At 44.8% G+C, this 17419-nt stretch overlaps 1 protein-coding gene across 1 annotated transcript in view; it reads left to right on the forward strand.

Annotated features, from left to right (window-relative positions):
• The window catches only part of BVES (blood vessel epicardial substance), a 30956-nt gene extending 26859 nt beyond the window's left edge, over positions 1 to 4097 (forward strand). Inside the window, exon 8 of the mRNA XM_032407406.1 lies at positions 3916 to 4097. Coding sequence (XP_032263297.1) covers positions 3916 to 4040 — 125 coding nt within the window. The 3' untranslated portion in view covers positions 4041 to 4097. The remainder of the gene's footprint in view (positions 1 to 3915) is intronic.
• Positions 4098 to 17419: the final 13322 nt, after the last annotated feature.

The following is a 17419-nucleotide window of genomic DNA, read 5'->3' on the forward strand; positions in this document are numbered from 1 at the left end:
TGTTTACTTTGACTTCTAAGAGATGCCCTGGGGCCCTCATGTAATTAGAAGCACACTGAAATAGAATAAGCTTAATAAGGACAGAGTTCTGTCAAAGGAAATTTCTCTTAGCTCATTTTTCACTACTCTGGATACTAGAATTTTGACTGTTAGGTAAGAGCTCCACTAGTCTGCATGTAAAAACTCTTCCTGTGGTTCTTTGACTCGGGACCTTAGGAAGACAGGGAAGGGTCTGGCGGGGCAGGCTAAGCTTGTCCTCACAGAGGCCCACGACTCGCTTGCCCTGGCAGGCAACAACCTGCAGCATGCGCAGTGGGCCTCCGTACACACTCCTCCTCAGCGAGGAGCCAGCACCAGCTGCCCGAACAGGCCTGCTGAGCAGAGACTAGACTTCCCAGGTCCAAATCTTCCAGTGGGCGTCCACAGTGTTGTCACCCTCTATGATCTGACAGGAGTGGAAGCGTCCACTGTTTGGTTCAGGGCTCTTACTGCTAAGCCTCTGTCTTCTACATGTGCTCAAAACTCCTATTTTTGAGTTTGAGTTTTTCTCTCTTCCTCTCAGGATTACTGTTCTCTCTCTCAGTTGAACACGCCGAACGTGGTGTACAGCTCAGAGGAAATTCCGCCCTGCTGACCGTGCCTTCTCAGGGCACTGGTGTCTACGGGGGATGTAGAAGTCTTTCTGACAGAAGATTTTTTGCCACTTGGTGTAATATGAAACATCCCCCAGCAACAGTAACTCTCGATATAACCGTTTAACAATTTCACACCTGATAAATCTGGATTGCGGTTCAGTCTGAGACTATTTGTTTTACATACTTTTATAATAAACTGTGTTAATTGGCACCCAGAGCCAAGAAGAAGATAATTATAGCTAATAGCAAAAAATAATGCTAATTATTTCTTCTTAATTATAATAAATACCAAAGGATATAGTTAACCACTTCTGTTTCCCAACTATAAAAGTGGTTTTAATAGAGGAAGGATAGAAATCAACTTTCTGGAAAATTTATGGATATGGAATTATTTGCCTGCCTAGAATTTGGAATAAGTGAAAAGTAAAGCATCATACAGAGGTCATGTACCCCATAGTAATTACCTTGAGGGACAAAAGTAATTTGAAAAAGCACTTAACTAAAGATAAGCTCAATTTCTTCCTCTCTCCTCTCCTCATGCTCTTACATCTAGGTAGGTTTGGGCCTTCTGGGCAAATTTCTGATGATGCATCACTGCATAAAATTAATGAAAAACCAGGCAAACTTATAGAAAGAATTTATTAATGTTCAACTTGGGAAATGTAAGATAGTTCCCTTGAAGCAGAATATGCTCTCTTCTTTTTTATAGTTTTGGGGGGTTTTGTTGTTGTTCACACTCCAGATTGGGCTTAGATTTATTAGTGGACAAAGACATTATTTCTAGCAGCATAGTGATGGTGACTGAGTCTTTCCACCGAAGCAGCAAGTGTCTGGTCAAAGTTGGAGAGCATCAGATCTAGGGCAAGTGAGTTCCTGCTCCTCAGAGTCTGACTTTCTCCTGGCCACAACAGTGACAGATCCGCCGGTAGACCAGGTGACCAGCACCCTTGGCCTTCAGGGGTACAGGAGGCCCAGGCCAGCTGAGGTTGGGACAAAGCGTGGGCACTCTCTGCGACCCTGACTCCTGTGGAGGGGTCAGGCAGCCAGCCGGCACCAGGTAGCTTCCAGTGGTTACCAGGTAGGCCCAGTTCCTGTTGCCTTCCAGTGCATCTGCTGGGGGTGGGGGTGGGGCGGAGGGAAGGAAGGACAGCAAGGCGCTGCTGTGGGAGCTGGGACCAGAGGGGTCTGTGCACTCTAACCCAGCCACGAAACCTGAAATGAGAGTGAATCTAGTATCCTGTGCAAAGAACGTTAGCAGGAATATGCAATCTTGCCGGGCTGTCAGGGCCCGCAGTCTATCCTGCCAGAATGTGATCCTGCCGAGGTGGCCCCCTTCCTGGTGAGGAAGGCGTTTGAACACCACAGCTCCCCCACTCGCCTTTCCTTCACAGGCTCTCCAGGTTGTCTTTGCTTTAGCTTCTGAGTATAAAGCAGAAAAATTGTATGGATGTGGTGAGCACGAGTTGCTCTGAAAAGTGCATTGAGTTCCTGAGAAACAAAATAAGATCGAGTCAGAGACTTTTAGTTCCCCAACATTTAACCCGGCCTCTGATGCCTTGTCATCACTCAGGGGCACTTTTTGCTGATTGGATGAAAACTTCGTGGCCGGGGATGATACGGCCGAGCCTACTGATGCTTACTTGAGGGGACGGCGCTCTTGCCCGTGCTATATGCACTCCTATAACCTATGCTATAAGCCCATGCTATAAGCACTGTTGAAGTCAATTATATGACAATGATTTCCCCAGGGAACATGACACAGCATATAGTAATAACAGTCCCTTTTCAGAGTGAGGTTTTACTGTAACCTGAGACTGCCTGCACATGAGAAACACAGGTGGGGAATTGACCCATCCGAGATGAAAGGGGATGGCTGTGTGTCTTTCCCTCGTCCTCAGGCTCAGCCTTCTGAAGGCCTCATGTGGAGTTTCATGGACTAAGTAATTATTTTCATGTACTAAGTAATTATCAAGGACCTGGCTACGTGGGGGCTACTTCTCAGGACAGAAGAGGGTGTGGTTACAGCCCTCAAGATGCTCGTTTTCCAGTAAGGGACAGAGGCATGTACTTGTGATCACAATGAACTACAGAACGTGGACGAGTTGTCGGTCTCTAGGGAATAGAATCTTTCCACATAAGGAATTAGGGAAGACTCCAGATGAAGGAGGTGGGGTTTGACCTTGACCTTGAGGAATGGATAGGAATTTGATGGGTTTTATCCCCCAACAGCAGCACTAGGTGGGCCCTGGGATTATCTCCCTTCCTTCTACAGATATGGAAACTGAGGCTTAGTGATGGAGTGCCGATCACACAGCTAGGGAGCAGCAGAGCAGGGTTTTGAACCCTGAGGTCAGTATTTGCTGACTGACCGATTGACGGAATACCATTCCGCCCTGTTGGAGGGCAGCAAGGGCACCACGCGGCTGTGGGCGGGGCAGACAGGGACCCTGACAGAACGAATCCTGACATTGAATGTGGGAACGTTGTGGAGGGGTGTTTATGCTGTCCTGGGAGCCACTTATCAAGCACTTGAGAAGTCTATGCACCCATTTATAGTAACTTCTACTCTTACTTTTAAACCACGTTTTTTTTCTTTATCAATCATGGTGTCCCTTCTGTGGAAGAACGCATGAACAAAGGGGGGATGGACCGAGTCCTTTATCACTTGACTCCTCGGATATAAAAGGCTTTAGGGATGTTCCTGCCCCCTCTGCTACTTGGGATTGTATTTCCTTCACCTGGCTTTTCCTTCCTGTGTGCCTGGCCTCTCCCCCCTCCCCTCCCCCACCCCCCTCTCCCCCTCCCTCTCTCCCATCCCTCCCGCTCCCCTATCCGTCCTGGCGGTGACCGGACAGTGGTGGTGCTACGGACGGTGTTAGCTTCCAGAGCTTTCGGGGAAATGAGGACTTAAATCAGCTGCTAAGGAACTAGAGTCACCATGTATGCTATTAATGCAGGAACATGCATTCTGAGTCCTAATCAGACTTTAGGGCAACGCAACCCACTGGAAAGTGCATATGTTTGAGAAGCTTCTGTCATCCAAACACGTGCACTGGAATCCATTCCATGTCTGTTCTCATGACTGAGAATCATCTCTTGACTTCGTCGTTTTCTTGAAATGCTGAATTGAAAATACAATATTTAGGGAAATTGCATTCCTGGTGCTAGCGGTAGAGTCCCAGAGAGTTTTGCTTTCCAGTTGGAGTTTCTCATCGATACATCATACCAACGTCAGGGCGGGCTGGACATTAAGTGGTTTTCCTCTCTGTGTCTTTGACAGATGTGCCGTCCCCACACCAGCGGGGCTCCACCAAGATGAAACCAATCGAAGAAGGGGTGGAAGATGACGACGAGGTCTTTGAGCCCGTGTCTCCAAACGCACTGAAAGTCCATCAGTTGCCTTGATCAGAGAGAGAGGTCAAGTGACCAAGATGGAAATTGTCTTGAAGAGATCCTGAAAAATACCAGCACTTCTTCATGGCTTTTTGATTAGTCTGCTATAGCACTGATAGTCTGAGAGCAGGAAAGTGAGGGTCAAAAAATGGGAAGGTTATTTGAGCTCTCCTTATTCATCAGCTTTTTAAGCAATTATTTTACTGAGCCTTCTGACTAAACCTAGTTCTATTTTGAGATATATATTTTCACAGTGTTTTCTAGATATATTATTGTTTTAACTTAGCACCCTGTCAATGCAAATGCCTTTTCACTTATTTTTTCTGAGTTGTGGTTCATTTTTCTCACAAATAGTTTTTTCTCCACTATGGCAATGGGGTCATCCATTTGATAGTTTTAACAAACAGGGTAAGTTTGAAATTGAGGTTGAGGTATCATTAAAAAAGCAGGGAGTCTCAGGCCTTGTTCAACTGAATTTTGAAGCTAGAAGATTATAAAGATGTGATTTGGCTGGTGTTTATTTTTTCTCCCAGGCCAAACACATTACTCCACTAGATCACCTTACTTATTTGGGCATTGTGTAGAGAGCTGGATAATGAGCAAAACTCATCAACCTTTGCTCACATTACCCTTATATTATGCTGTGTGTAATCGGGTCTGGAAACCAAAGCTGGAAAGATAACAGATGGAAGCAGTTCTGAATTTAGCTTGACCTGCAGCAAAACTCAGCTCACCTGTGATTTGGAGCCATCGTGTCCCCACACACCCTGGTGTAGGAAACACTACTTGGGGTAGGGAGTCAAGTGATTAAACAAGTGTCACGGAAGGAAGTGAGTGAAAGAGCATTTTCATTCTGTGGTCTGAAGTTTCAGGCGGTTCTTCCAGAGCCATAGGTGTCTCCTTAAAATGTGTACCAAATACCCAGGGCCAGGTGCGCAGATGTGAACACAGCTTTGGGGGCAGTTTCCCATAAGCCATGCCATGGGCACCCAACCTAGATGTTGCTGTGAGGGCCTTGATTGTAAATCTCTCTTTCCTACTGGAATCATGTTTCAGGAAACAGTGGTATTCGGCTGGTGGGAAATGAGAAGTTTGCTGAAATCATCGGTCAGACCGGTCAGGGTGACTGTGGCACTCAAAGAGTTTTAAGTGTAAGATCTCCTATGGTTGGCTCTGAATTCATTTATACAAGTGAACTGGGTGAAGCCCTTTGATCGACTATGCTATATCATACATCATGCTGATTTTATTTTATCCACGAGAACCAACTTGAGTCAGTCCCCTGTTACAGTAAATGGCTAAGAAAAGTTCCCAATGAAATTACTTTCAGGTAAGGTGAGCCCAAAGCAGCCCGCCTTGTCAAAAGGTGATTTCTGTCAGAGAAGGTAGATAAGCTACTCAAGGGTCACCTCACTTTCCTAAATCCATTTTTTGAGGCTAATTATTTTAGTAATTTCACTTGAGTTAAATTTACATGCTCGGTCACTCCTAAGGAAATCTCCACAGACTGGGAATCCAGCTCCTAACATCTTTATCAGATGTTGCCTTATTAACACCACAGTGGAAAGGCTGATTTCACTTCACAATTAGCGTGGCCTCTTCAGTTTCCTAAATTATAAATTTATTTGGGGGAAATGAAACACAGGTGAATGGACTTAACCTTGGCTTTAAGACTGTAAAGATTCATTTGTCCCATGCTGTGCCTGAGATCCCACGTGCGGTAACCGTAACGTAATGGCGCTGGTCCTGCATCCTCTAACTGTCGGCGTAGGGTCACGTAGACCATTTAGTTTCCACATGCAGAAGACTAATTTACAAAATCACTCTATAGAGTAATTAGATACGACACCCTTCCCTGAAGAGAAAGTAATTTTAGATTCTGCTGAGGCCACATCTTTAATGTTCTGTGGATCCACAGAAGCTTGGGGTTTCTTAGCCTGACCCACCTTCTGGTGTGTCTCACTTTGCCATGATGAGACAGCAGGAAGGGTCCTCTCTAACGATCCACATGCATGTGTTTAGAGGGTATTTTCTGCAGCGCTGGGAAGAAACATTTTTAAAGGCACGCTGCTAAAACTTGATCGGAATTCATTTACTGTTTTTATTAAAACCCATGTGTGTGTGTGCACGCACGTCAGTGTCGTTCATAATGAAGATTGTCATCTCAAGCTTATGAATCTGAGAAGAGCCACTTAGCCTGAATGGGAAACATGAAACTATTTTTAAATACACACGTCTAAGGAAGACAATGAGGCTGGGAGGAAAGGAGATGCAAGCCACTGGGTAGCCCTCCCACGTAGACTTGATAGCAAAGAAGCAGATAAGAAAACAGAAAAGAGTTTTAAGTGTAAGATCTCCTATGGTTGGCTCTGAATTCATTTATACAAGTGAACAAGTGTATCTTTGTGTAAAGGCATAAATACATGGACAAAAAAAAAAACATGTTTGCTGCCAAAGCCACCAATACGATGCTTCCTGTGCTTTTTGGTATTCACTTAGCTGTGTGACCAAGGTTCAGAAAATGATCTGCGAAAATTATTCTATATATAACCCCACATCTACTAGGTTTAAATGTAACATTGAGTCTGTTGTATGAATCAGGATTGTAACATGTATACCAGAATGTATGTGTCATTTGTAATATTTTGAAAGCCCTCATATTTATATTTATAAAATAATAGCACAGATACTAGATAGAAACCCAATGATGTTTATATATCTTAAATTAGTAATAATGGGTGCTATATAATTGTCAGTTACCACCCGTTGCTTTCTGGGATCTTTTTCACTGCTCCCTATGGTTCCGTTGCCCTTTCACCGTCGGACACCTTTGTGCTTCGCTGCCAATAGTCTGCACCCTGGGAGACACCGCCTTCCTATCTGGTTCTCCTTCCACATGTCTGAAGCTTTTCTGGTTTTATAACTTGGAACTGCCAATTCCTGCCTCCCAGGTCCTATCCTGGCCCCAAAGGCAGAGCCCTCTTGGATGCTGGAAAAAAATCTTTGGGGAAAGTTGATGTGACCTACACTTTCTGCCCTGTCCCTGGTGCACCTGGGGAATGACTCCAGCCTCCAGGGAAAATCGTCCTGCCAGCGTGTGGGTGGCACCCCCCAGCAAGCACTTGGGCGTGCGGGTCAGCCTGTGCTCGCCCGCCCGGGTGCTGTGTGGTGCCCTCCTCCCTGCGGACCCCAGGGAGCAGCTCTGAGGATTCACAGTTATTTATTTCTTGTATCCATTTCTTTGGACATTTCTAAAGCTGCTTTGCAGAAACCTCGGACCTTGCCATGCCTCTCTTTCCCCTCCCTTTTTTCCAACCCTAGTTTCCCAACCTCGTTTTTTAATTATTTCCAACGAGGGTGATAGAAATTCCCACCTGTTCAATTGCAATTCCTGAGGACCTGAAAGGACAGACTAGTGGGTAGGGAACTCGAGGCTGCAGTGTGCAAACACTTCAGTTTTGCTCCAGGGATGACACATTTCCTCACGGACAGCCTTTCTTTGCTTCTCCCGGGAGCCCCGGATACCCTGTGTGTAATGACATATTGTGTCATTTCAGAAACCTGCTTTTAGGTACTATTTATAGGTGAATCTGTTATACTTGCAACCTAATTTTAAAGTACATGAGGATTTTATGAATGCTTTATACAGACACATTTATAGGAAATGCATTCTTTCTGTTTTTAGGTGCCATTGACATTGATACCATTTACTTCATAATCAATTGACATTTTGTCCGAATAGAGCCTTATAGTTGAAAATATCTTCATATACTGTCATTTGATCAAATAAATTTCTTACTTAGAAACTATGCATATCTGCCCTTCATTCCTCTTACATATAGCTAGCTGATTTGCTCTGACTCCATGCCTAAAGGCGGGGGTTGGTTCATTTACCTTCAGGTTGTGGGAGTTGCTCTGGTTTACAAAGGGGATGGTCTTGGGTCAGTTCCACTTAATTTCAAAGCTCTGCCATCTTGGCTGCCTTCGGCCATGACAAGAGGCAGCAAGACAGTCTTGACTGGATGCAGCAATTGAGAAGCCTTCCGAGTTTCACTGTGGGGCTATATAGGTTTCAACTTTTTATTCCTCCTCATTTGAACATTCCCTTCTAGTTTCATAAGGTTTAACAACACAAGGAGTCAGAAGATCTCTCCTGGATCTATTCTGTCGTGGGAAAGAGGGACCGTCTTCCCATTCTTCCATCATCTGTCCTAGAAAGCGGAATGGGAGTTTGAGAGCACATCTCTTGTCCCTTAGTAGCAGGTCCTTGGCACCCAACAAACTTGTCCTGATCAGCCCCAGGACCAGACCCAAATGGAAGGGGCATCTTATACTGCCGTAAAAAGAATTAATTCTGTCGCTTAATAAGCCATGTCACCTAAACCTAGAGTCAGGTGTTGAGCCCTGAACTTCTTGCTGAGCTAACTGTGGAGCAGTTTTCCCTTTCCTTTTTTATTTTTATTTTTTGTTAAGATATTTATTTATTTGAAAGAGAGAGAGAGCACACGAGTGGGGAGAGGGGCAGAGGAAGAGGGAGAAGCAGACTCCCCACTGAGCAGGGAGCCCTACATGGGGCTTGATTCCAGGGTCCTGGGATCATGACCCGAGCCAAAGGCAGACGCTTAATTGATCGAGCCACCCAGACGCCCTTTATTTTTTATTTTTTTATTTTTAAGTAATCTGTACACCTAATGTGGGGCTCAAACTCACAACCCTGAGATCAAGAGTCATATGCTCCACCAAGTGAGCCAGCCAGGCACCCCAGCTTTCCCTTTCCTAAGCCTGTGATGTGTGACCTAAGAGTTTCCGTCTATGTCCTGTTGGGGGTTTCCTGTGAACAGACGTGGCTACAGCGCATCATAATAGGACTTAGCCATGACAGGACTCAGGCATGGGTTTGTGGGAGCAGATGTAGTGAGGGAGAGAGCATCTCAGAGATCTCTGCCTCCAGTTCCTACTGGTGATTCTCTGTCTAGGGACATGGCACAGGACCAGGTTTGAACAGAAAGACCAAGTACACTTTTTTTTTTTTTTAAAGATTTTATGTATTTATTTGAGAGAGAGAGAGCGAGCGAGTACATGAGAGGGGGGAGGGTCAGAGGGAGAAGCAGACCCCCTGCTGAGCAGGGAGCCCGATGCGGGACTCGATCCAGGGACTCCAGGATCATGACCTGAGCCGAAGGCAGTCGCTTAACCAACTGAGCCACCCAGGCGCCCCCAAGTACACTTTTGTCATGCAGAGTTTGAGAGGCCTTTGAGAGAGCAGAGAGATGTCAAGTAGATAGTTGGATAAGTAAGTCTGGAACTCCGTGGAGGGCTCTGGGCAGGAGATACAGATTTCTTTTTTTTTTTTTTTTAAGATTTTATTTATTTATTTTACAGAGAGAGAGAGAGAGACAGTGAGAGAGGGAACAGAGCAGGGGGAGTGGGAGAGGGAGAAGCAGGCCTTCCGCCGAGCAGGGAGCCCGATGAGGGGCTCGATCCCTGGGTGGCTCAGTCATTAAGCGTCTGCCTTCGGCTCGGGTCATGATCCCAGGGTCCTGGAGATACAGCTTTCTGAATTAGAGATAGCACCTGTGGGCTTGACAGCTTCCTAATATATACAGATTTTTCTGATAAGGTGTGTGCCTGTGTATGTGTGTTTGGTGAGTGGGACTTTTTTTTTTTTTAAGATTTTATTTATTTATTTGACAGAGAGAGAGAGATAGTGAGAGAGGGAACACAAGCAGGGGGAGTGGGAGAGGGAGAAGCAGGCTTCCCGCCGAGCAGGGAGCCCGATGCGGGACTCGATCCCAGGACCCTGGGATCATGACTCAAGCTGAAGGCAGACGCTTAACGACTGAGCCACCCAGGTGCCCTGAGTGGGACTTTTTAATCTCCTATTTTGAAAAGGTATATTAACATTTGGAAATCTACAACTCAGTGAGCCAGTATTTTCTTTTTTCCTTTTTAAAAAAATTTTTTTAAAGATTTTATTTATTTATCCGAGAGAGAGAGACAGACAGCACAAGCAGAGGGAGAGGGAGAAGCAGGCTCTCCACTGAGCAGGGAACCCGACATGGGGCTCGATCACAGGAGCAGGACCGAGCTGAAGGCAGACACTTAACCAACTGAGCTACCAGGTGCCCCTCTTTTTCCCTTTTTTTAAAAAAAGATTTTATTTAAAGAGAGAGCAGTCACACAAGTCGGGGAGGGGTAGAGGGAGAGAACCTCAAGCAGACCCCAAGTGGATCCCAGAGCCCAACCCCGGGCTCGATCCTACAAGCCAAAATCAAGAGTCCCTGTTCAACTGACTGATTCACCCAGGCACCCCAGTGAGCCAGTATTGTGGATATAAGATCTGTTCCAAGTGCAAAGGGGTTATTGATAGGGTTTCATATTCCACCCTGCAATTAACCTTTAAGAAACTATCATTTGTTGAGTTTCCTTGTAATATCGAGAATATCCATAATTACTTCTAAAGGATACTAAAATACCCCTCCATTTTCCAACTACATATCTGTGTGAGGCTGGATTGTCTTCATATACTTCTACCAGAATGATGCAAAAGCAGATGTGAGAATCCAGCTCTGTCTTCTACTAAGTCAGACTTTTAAGAGATTTGCAAAAGTGGAAAACAATGCCACTCTTCTTATTTTTTGATTTTGCTTTGTTTTATAAAATAGCTGTTTTTCAAGAAAAAGATGTTCTTTATAATAACATGTAATGGAGTTATTATTACTATTTCTAAATGAAATGATAAGCATCACCATCCTCTAAGCGCCTCCACACCTGGCCTCAGGGGCTGTCCCCTGGCTCCTGCATTAGAGCCCCGGTGTCTTTCTTTGCCTCTAGCCTCACCTTTGCCTGTCAATCTTCGTGCTGCTACCAGAGTAATCTGAACATTGGAAAACAGAAACGAGGACCTACAGAGAAAAGCCTGCATTCCGGGTGGGGCCACCAAGCCCTTCCAGGTCCACTCCCTCTCCCTCTGCACCCTAGCCAGGGCGGTGACTCTTCGCCCCTCTCTGAGCTCATCACACACTCGCCAATCTGCCTGAAATGCCTGATTTTCTTGCTGGGGCAGCGCCCTCAAGATAAACTGCCGCTCGCAGCTGAAGTGTAGCACCCTCTGCCCAGCTGGTCCTTCCCACGTCCCACCTTCTGCCGTGTGCACCTGTCATGTGCTGCATCATGGCCGCAGCAGAGACTTTCATTCAGGTTCTCAAGGTCCTTTCAGATCTTTGTCAAATTTGACCAAGCCCTTTCCTTAGCCACTCAGTAACTGAACCCTCCGCCGTGCTGCTGAGACAGGTGACAGGTGACAGGACAGGTATTAGCTTTCCCATTTTACATGGGAGGGGAGTGCAGAGAGGAGAAGGGACTGGCCCAAGGTCCCAAGACTGACATGTGAGCACACAGGACCCAAGGACACGTGCTTGCTCGGGGCATGTTCCTAGTTCCACCTTACAACTCTGAAAAATAATTTTCTTTCCAGCGATGCTCTTCCTCTACTCCTAGGCCTTGTTCTCATTCCACTTTGGTACCATTTTCACAGTCCCAGTGTTGCCTATACCAGCTTCCTGCGGGTTGCTGGATGTCAGACACTGTTAATATTTCCTTGCTGTTTACCAGGGACAGAGATATCCCCAATGATTTTGAAGCTCTGCCAGCCTCCTCCTTCATCCTGTCATGAGAAAATTCTCCTTCAGCTTTTAGCAAAGGCCTTCTATGCTTCTTCCCCTAGCTGCTGGTCACAGCCGCAGGTTCCACTGTAGGACTGCACGTGGCCGGCCCGCCCCCGCCCCCGGAGAGCAGAGAGTGAAGCGTGGTTGGGGGGATTTGAGGCTCAGACTCCTTGTGTGATGGGCCCACAGAACAAAATGTGATTTGAACAAAGCTAAACTACCTCACACCTGATAAAGGGAAGTCCCACAACTATACAACGGCTCTTATAAGGAAGACAGCCTTGAGGGGAAAATGATTATAGCCACTTACTTCTTGGTACCCACCTGCAGGCTATGAAAACTTACAGACAGGCTCATGCCTGTTGGTGGTTACATACAATTATGCCATTTTTGCAGAGACTGACTGGCGTGAACACGTAGTCCAGGAGAAGGAGCTCAGACAGGAGACAAACCTCAGGCCCAACTCTCCAAAGGGCTGATGACACTGCACGTGAGACAAAACAACCCAATATTTATCTGTTCTGAATTCATTTCTCTTAAAAAATCATGTTATCTTGGGGACCTAGCTAAACTTTCTCAGTGTGCTTCTCACTATTTTTGTTATTCTTATCTGATCTCTTAATGCTCATTGGTATTGAAATGTTTTGCTCGTAAAAATAATTATACTTTACATTTTTTGTACATGTATTATATAGAGAGGCATTTTTTTTTTTTTTTAGAAAAAGAAAAATTAAAAACTGATTTTGAGGGGCGCCTGGGTGGCTCAGTCGGTTAAGCGTCTGCCTTCAGCTCAGGTCATGATCCCAGGTCTTGGGATCAAGTCCCGCATCGGCGACTTGTTCAGCAGGGAGTCAGCTTCTCCCCCTGCCTGCCGCTCTCCCTGCTTGTGCTCTCTCTGTCAAATAAACAAATAAAATCTTCTAAAAAGAAAAACCGGATATTGACCTTCAAAATCATCTATCCTTTATGTGAAAATGTGGGTCTTAGTTACATGTTGTGCCAAACAGATTTCTTATCTCTGTTGTTCACCTCAACCTCCCTCTTAGCTCACGGCAGCTTGAAAGCACTGGACTGTCTTGCCCATCTCCTTGGATGGGGATTTGAGATCAGACACATGCAGTTCTGAACAATGCCTCCGATCATGGGATCTTAGGCAAGGTGTTAAACCTTTTAAAGCTGCTGTGTCCTCATGTGTACACTAGAAATTTTCCCAACACATAGCTGGCACTCGGGAAATGTTCTCATCCCTTTTCCCTCTTTCCTTTAGTTATCAAGTTGAATCCTTAAGGCTTCTGGAATCTTGGCAACCACAGTCTTTGTAAGGAGCCAGGGGTCCAGTGCCAGCAGGACCTGAGGGATGGGCAGAGCAGGGAACTGTTACCACGGCCCCTTCGGCTCACAGCAGAAATGACTGAAGGCCCAGGAGCCCAGCGCTCGGTGTCCCTGGACACGTTTGGCTGGGGCAGAGAGAAGAGCCCATCCTGACCTCAGCAAGTGGCCCCAGAAAGCAGTAGGCAGGGGAAGAAGGCTGTAGGCACCTCTCTATGGTGGCTAGTGGGTGGAAAACATTAGCGTTAGGTTAAATGATTCTTTCCATGAGGTCCTTCTCCAAGAACCTTAGGCGCTGGTCAACATTTAACAAATTATTCGAACTAACAACCTTTCTTAACTCTCTGTGGTGACCACTGAACTGTGAGCAGGTGGGATGGACATGCATGGAACACATTATGGGCAAGTTCTGACAATAGGAAGGATGGAGAGAAGTTTATTGCGACCCCACAGAGTGTGGGAGAAGGAAGAGTTCTCAAAGACTCAGGAGACTTTTATGCCTGATACAGTTTGATTGCTAAAGACAGTTTGATTGCTAGGACATCGGGTAGGTCACATTACCTATTTGGATCTCAGTTTTCTCTGTAAAATGAGGTTACACCAGGTGAGGACTCTTCCGGCTCCGTTGCCCATAATTCCAAGCGTGTGCCCTTCTTAAAGGCTGACATGGCCTATCCTTGCTTCACGTGTCCTTCATTATCCAGCTGAGTCAGGGTTTTTTTTTTTTCCTGGTTGAGGATGATTTGGGGGCTTAGGCAAACTATCAGCAGCTGTCTCACCTCTGGCTGTCCTTCCTACCCAGGGCAGTCCCATCCTTGCCCTATCCTTCACAAATGCCGTGTTGGTTTGAAATCATGAGAGCATTATCAATACCCAGGACTGTGTTGGGTCCTTTCATCAGCAAGCATTCAATGTTTCTTTTTCTACCATTGAAAGGGGTTCTTGAGAGTTCTTATCAAAGCAGGTAGCTTGCTGAAAAACCCCTTCTTAGCCCTTCTCGAATGGCGGTGTCTGAGGTTTTCCTCCAAAGGGGACAGAACTGTAAAATTTCAGAGCAGATAGAGTATGTAAATTTCAACGAGTTCTCAAACTTGAGCAGGCATCAGAATCACCTGGAGTCTCCTTAAAACCCAGCTTGCTGGGCCTCACAGCAGTGTTTGACTTAGTGTATCTAGGGAAGGGCCCAGAAGGCTGCATTTCTAATAAGTTCCCAGATGGTGTTGACGCTGCCATTAACATGACCACACTTTGGGTCCCCTTAACTAGTCCAGCTCCCTTACTAGCAGACAAGGAGACTATGGCTGGGAATATCGAGCCCAAGAAAAACTAAAATCCACCTACTCTCATTCACTACCCAATGGCTTTCAGTCAAAAGCAACTTTTTTCTTTTGGCTGTAGACCAATAGTTTTCAAGCTTTTGATTAAAAAAAATCACTTAGGGCACCAGTTTAAATACTCCAAGAACGGCTAGATACTGACTCTATATACCTGGGACAGCGGTTCTTCACCTGCTGCGCATCAGCATTAGAAATTCTGACGTCGGGGCGCCTGGGTGGCTCAGTCGGTTAAGCGTCTGCCTTTGGCTCAGGTCATGATCCCAGCATCCTGGGATCGAGCCCCGAATCGGGCTCCGCACATCGGGCTCCCTGCTCAGCGGGAAGCCTGCTTCTCCCTCTCCCACTCCCCCCTGCTTGTGTTTCCTCTCTCGCTGTGTCTCTCTCTGTTAAATAAATAAAATCTTTAAAAAAAAATTCTGATGTCCACAGACCTGTACCCCTGAAACAAATAATACATTATGTTAATTAAAAAAAAGAAATTCTGGTGTCATTAATCCAGGTGTCGGGATTCTCAAAAGCTCTGCAGATAATTCCATGGGTAGTAAATGGGAGAAGCCTGGGTCTGGAGGAAGTTCTGGGCATCCCAGGTGATTTGGGTACAGCTGTGGGCTGATCCAGATTTTGTAGGTAAATGTTTTCCTGGTCTTGCCTCCTGCTTTAGGAACCATAAAGGAGCAGCAGTTGTGCTAGTTTGGGGTTTGAGGAGCGAACGGTAGAAGTGGGCGGCATTGATGGAGAAGATCAGACCAAAGCGAACGTAGGCAGTCTGGGTGGTGTGTGATCTTTTTTTTTTTTCTGTGTATGTCAACATTTATTTTTAAAATATTTATTCTCTTTTATTGAGATATAATTGACATATGACATTATATTTAGTTTCAGGCATACAACATAATGATTCCATATATGTATATATTGCGAAGTGATCCCCACAGTTAAGTCTAATGAACAACCGCAACCACACAGTTTTTCTGACTTGTGATGAGAACTTTAAGATTGACCCTCTTAGCAAATTACAAATATATCATTAACTATAACATATCATTAACTATAGTCACCATGCTATACATTACATCCCCAGGACTTATTTATTTTATAACTGTAGGTTTATATCTTTTTGACTACTGTTGGTGTGTGATTTTGATCCTTTAAACTCCCTTAGTCACCTTCCTTGGCTCCCTGTGCTTCCTTCATAATACCAGAGTCAGAAAGAAGCTTACTGCCTGCTTCTGGTGTGTAGAATGAGAGAATGCTTTGACTTCGACTTCTGAGGTGTCTCTTCTAGTTCCAAGACTCATTATGTGACCTGAGCAGTCAATGTCTTCTCCCTAAGCCCATCTATAATTCTTTGTAATATAGGAATATTAATATCTGCCATCTTTACCTTAGAAGGATTTTGTGGGAACACAATTTAAAGCACTGTGGAAACTATAAAGCACTATAAAAATGAAAGCTATTATTTTATTAACCAGTGATGCATACACAGAAGCTTAAGGTGAAAGAAATATCTCTTGACTAAATCAGACCTGGAAATTCTCTTGGAACTTGTACCTAATTTGTCCTTGCTTCTAAGTACATCTATTCAAATCCAAAACCCAGAACATCTGAGTGTATGATCATGTGAGAATTTTAGCAAGATAAGTTTCTTCTCAGATAATGGGAAAACAGACCTTTTTAAGGATGTCTGAGAAGAACAACATCCAAGTTTTAAGGAATAAAATCCCAACTAAAAATTTTAGAAGTCTTGTATTTCTTATAGCTTGAAAGGTGGATGAGGAACTTATGGGTTAATAATGCAGTGTGTGTATTTAATGCAGTATGGGTGTTTACAGTTTGGAAGTGTCTTATGGCAAGAGGACCTAGAAATGCTTAGATAAAATACTTTGTCCTAGACAAGTTACCAACTGTCAGTACCCGTTCAGCATCATGAACTCTGACAGCCTGTGTTTTCTGCATAAGAGCCCATAAATTCATCACTCATAATTACATATTTTTCCTGGGGGGAATTTTCCTAGGTAATTTATCAATCGTGAAATATTGAGAAATCCAATAGTAGCTATGAGGCAAGGTAAAAGTGTTTCAGAAAGCAAGTGAAGAGTGCCCTCTGGTGGTATCATGAAGCAACTGACATGCGTCAATGCTCGGTCTTTAATCAGAATTATTAAACTATAGTTCTACAGTCAGACTTTCATCCTAACCATAAGAAATTTTGACGCTTTCAGCGATCCATTGTACAGTGGACTACATTAGGACGTGCTGCTTATATTGTGTTGTGTTATGTCATGTAGGTTATCTTTTACAGAAGCCCTAGGGAAAATTTTAGTTGGGACAGTGCTCCATTAAGAAATAATTTTTAATTAAAAAGAAGCACTAGAGGTTGTTAATATGGCACTTCCAAATGAGATCTCTTAAATAATTAGATCTCGGCCCACAGTTGGTTATTGCTTGTTTTTTGTTTTGTTTTTTGGGTGGGCCTGGGGTTTGCGTTGGAACATTTAGCCATTGTGATGGGGTTCTAATGGAACATGTTGAATCTTTGGCAGGTTTGGGAAATAACCACCTGGGATAATCTGGTGTGATTCTGGATGAACACAGAATATTGGGCCAAATGATATTCCAGGGTCCCTTCCAACCACTCAGTTCTATGTTAAATTTTCCCTAGCAACTGATGTGTTTTCACCAGTTTATAAATGTCATACAGTATTTATACACAAAAAGAAAATGCGGGGCGCCTGGGTGGCTCAGTTGGTTAAGCGACTGCCTTCAGCTCGGGTCGTGATCCTGGAGTCCCGGGATCGAGTCCCACGTCGGGCTCCCTGCTCAGCAGGGGGTCTGCTTCTCCCTCTGACCCTCTTCCCTCTCGTGCTCTCTCTCATTCTCTCTCAAATAAATAGATAAAAAATCTTTAAAAAAAAAAAAAAAAAAAAAGAATATGCGGACCGAGGGAAATAGAGTGCGCAGTGACACAGCTCCAGACTGCTTCAACAACAGCTCCTCACATTTCAGCCCCTCCTTTGTAGCTTCCAAATGTTCCACCTTGAGAAAGTTAATTATGGTCATG

This window comes from Phoca vitulina, unplaced genomic scaffold (genome assembly GCF_004348235.1).
Source record: "Phoca vitulina isolate PV1807 unplaced genomic scaffold, GSC_HSeal_1.0 scaffold9, whole genome shotgun sequence".
In the NCBI taxonomy this organism is placed as follows: domain Eukaryota; kingdom Metazoa; phylum Chordata; class Mammalia; order Carnivora; family Phocidae; genus Phoca; species Phoca vitulina.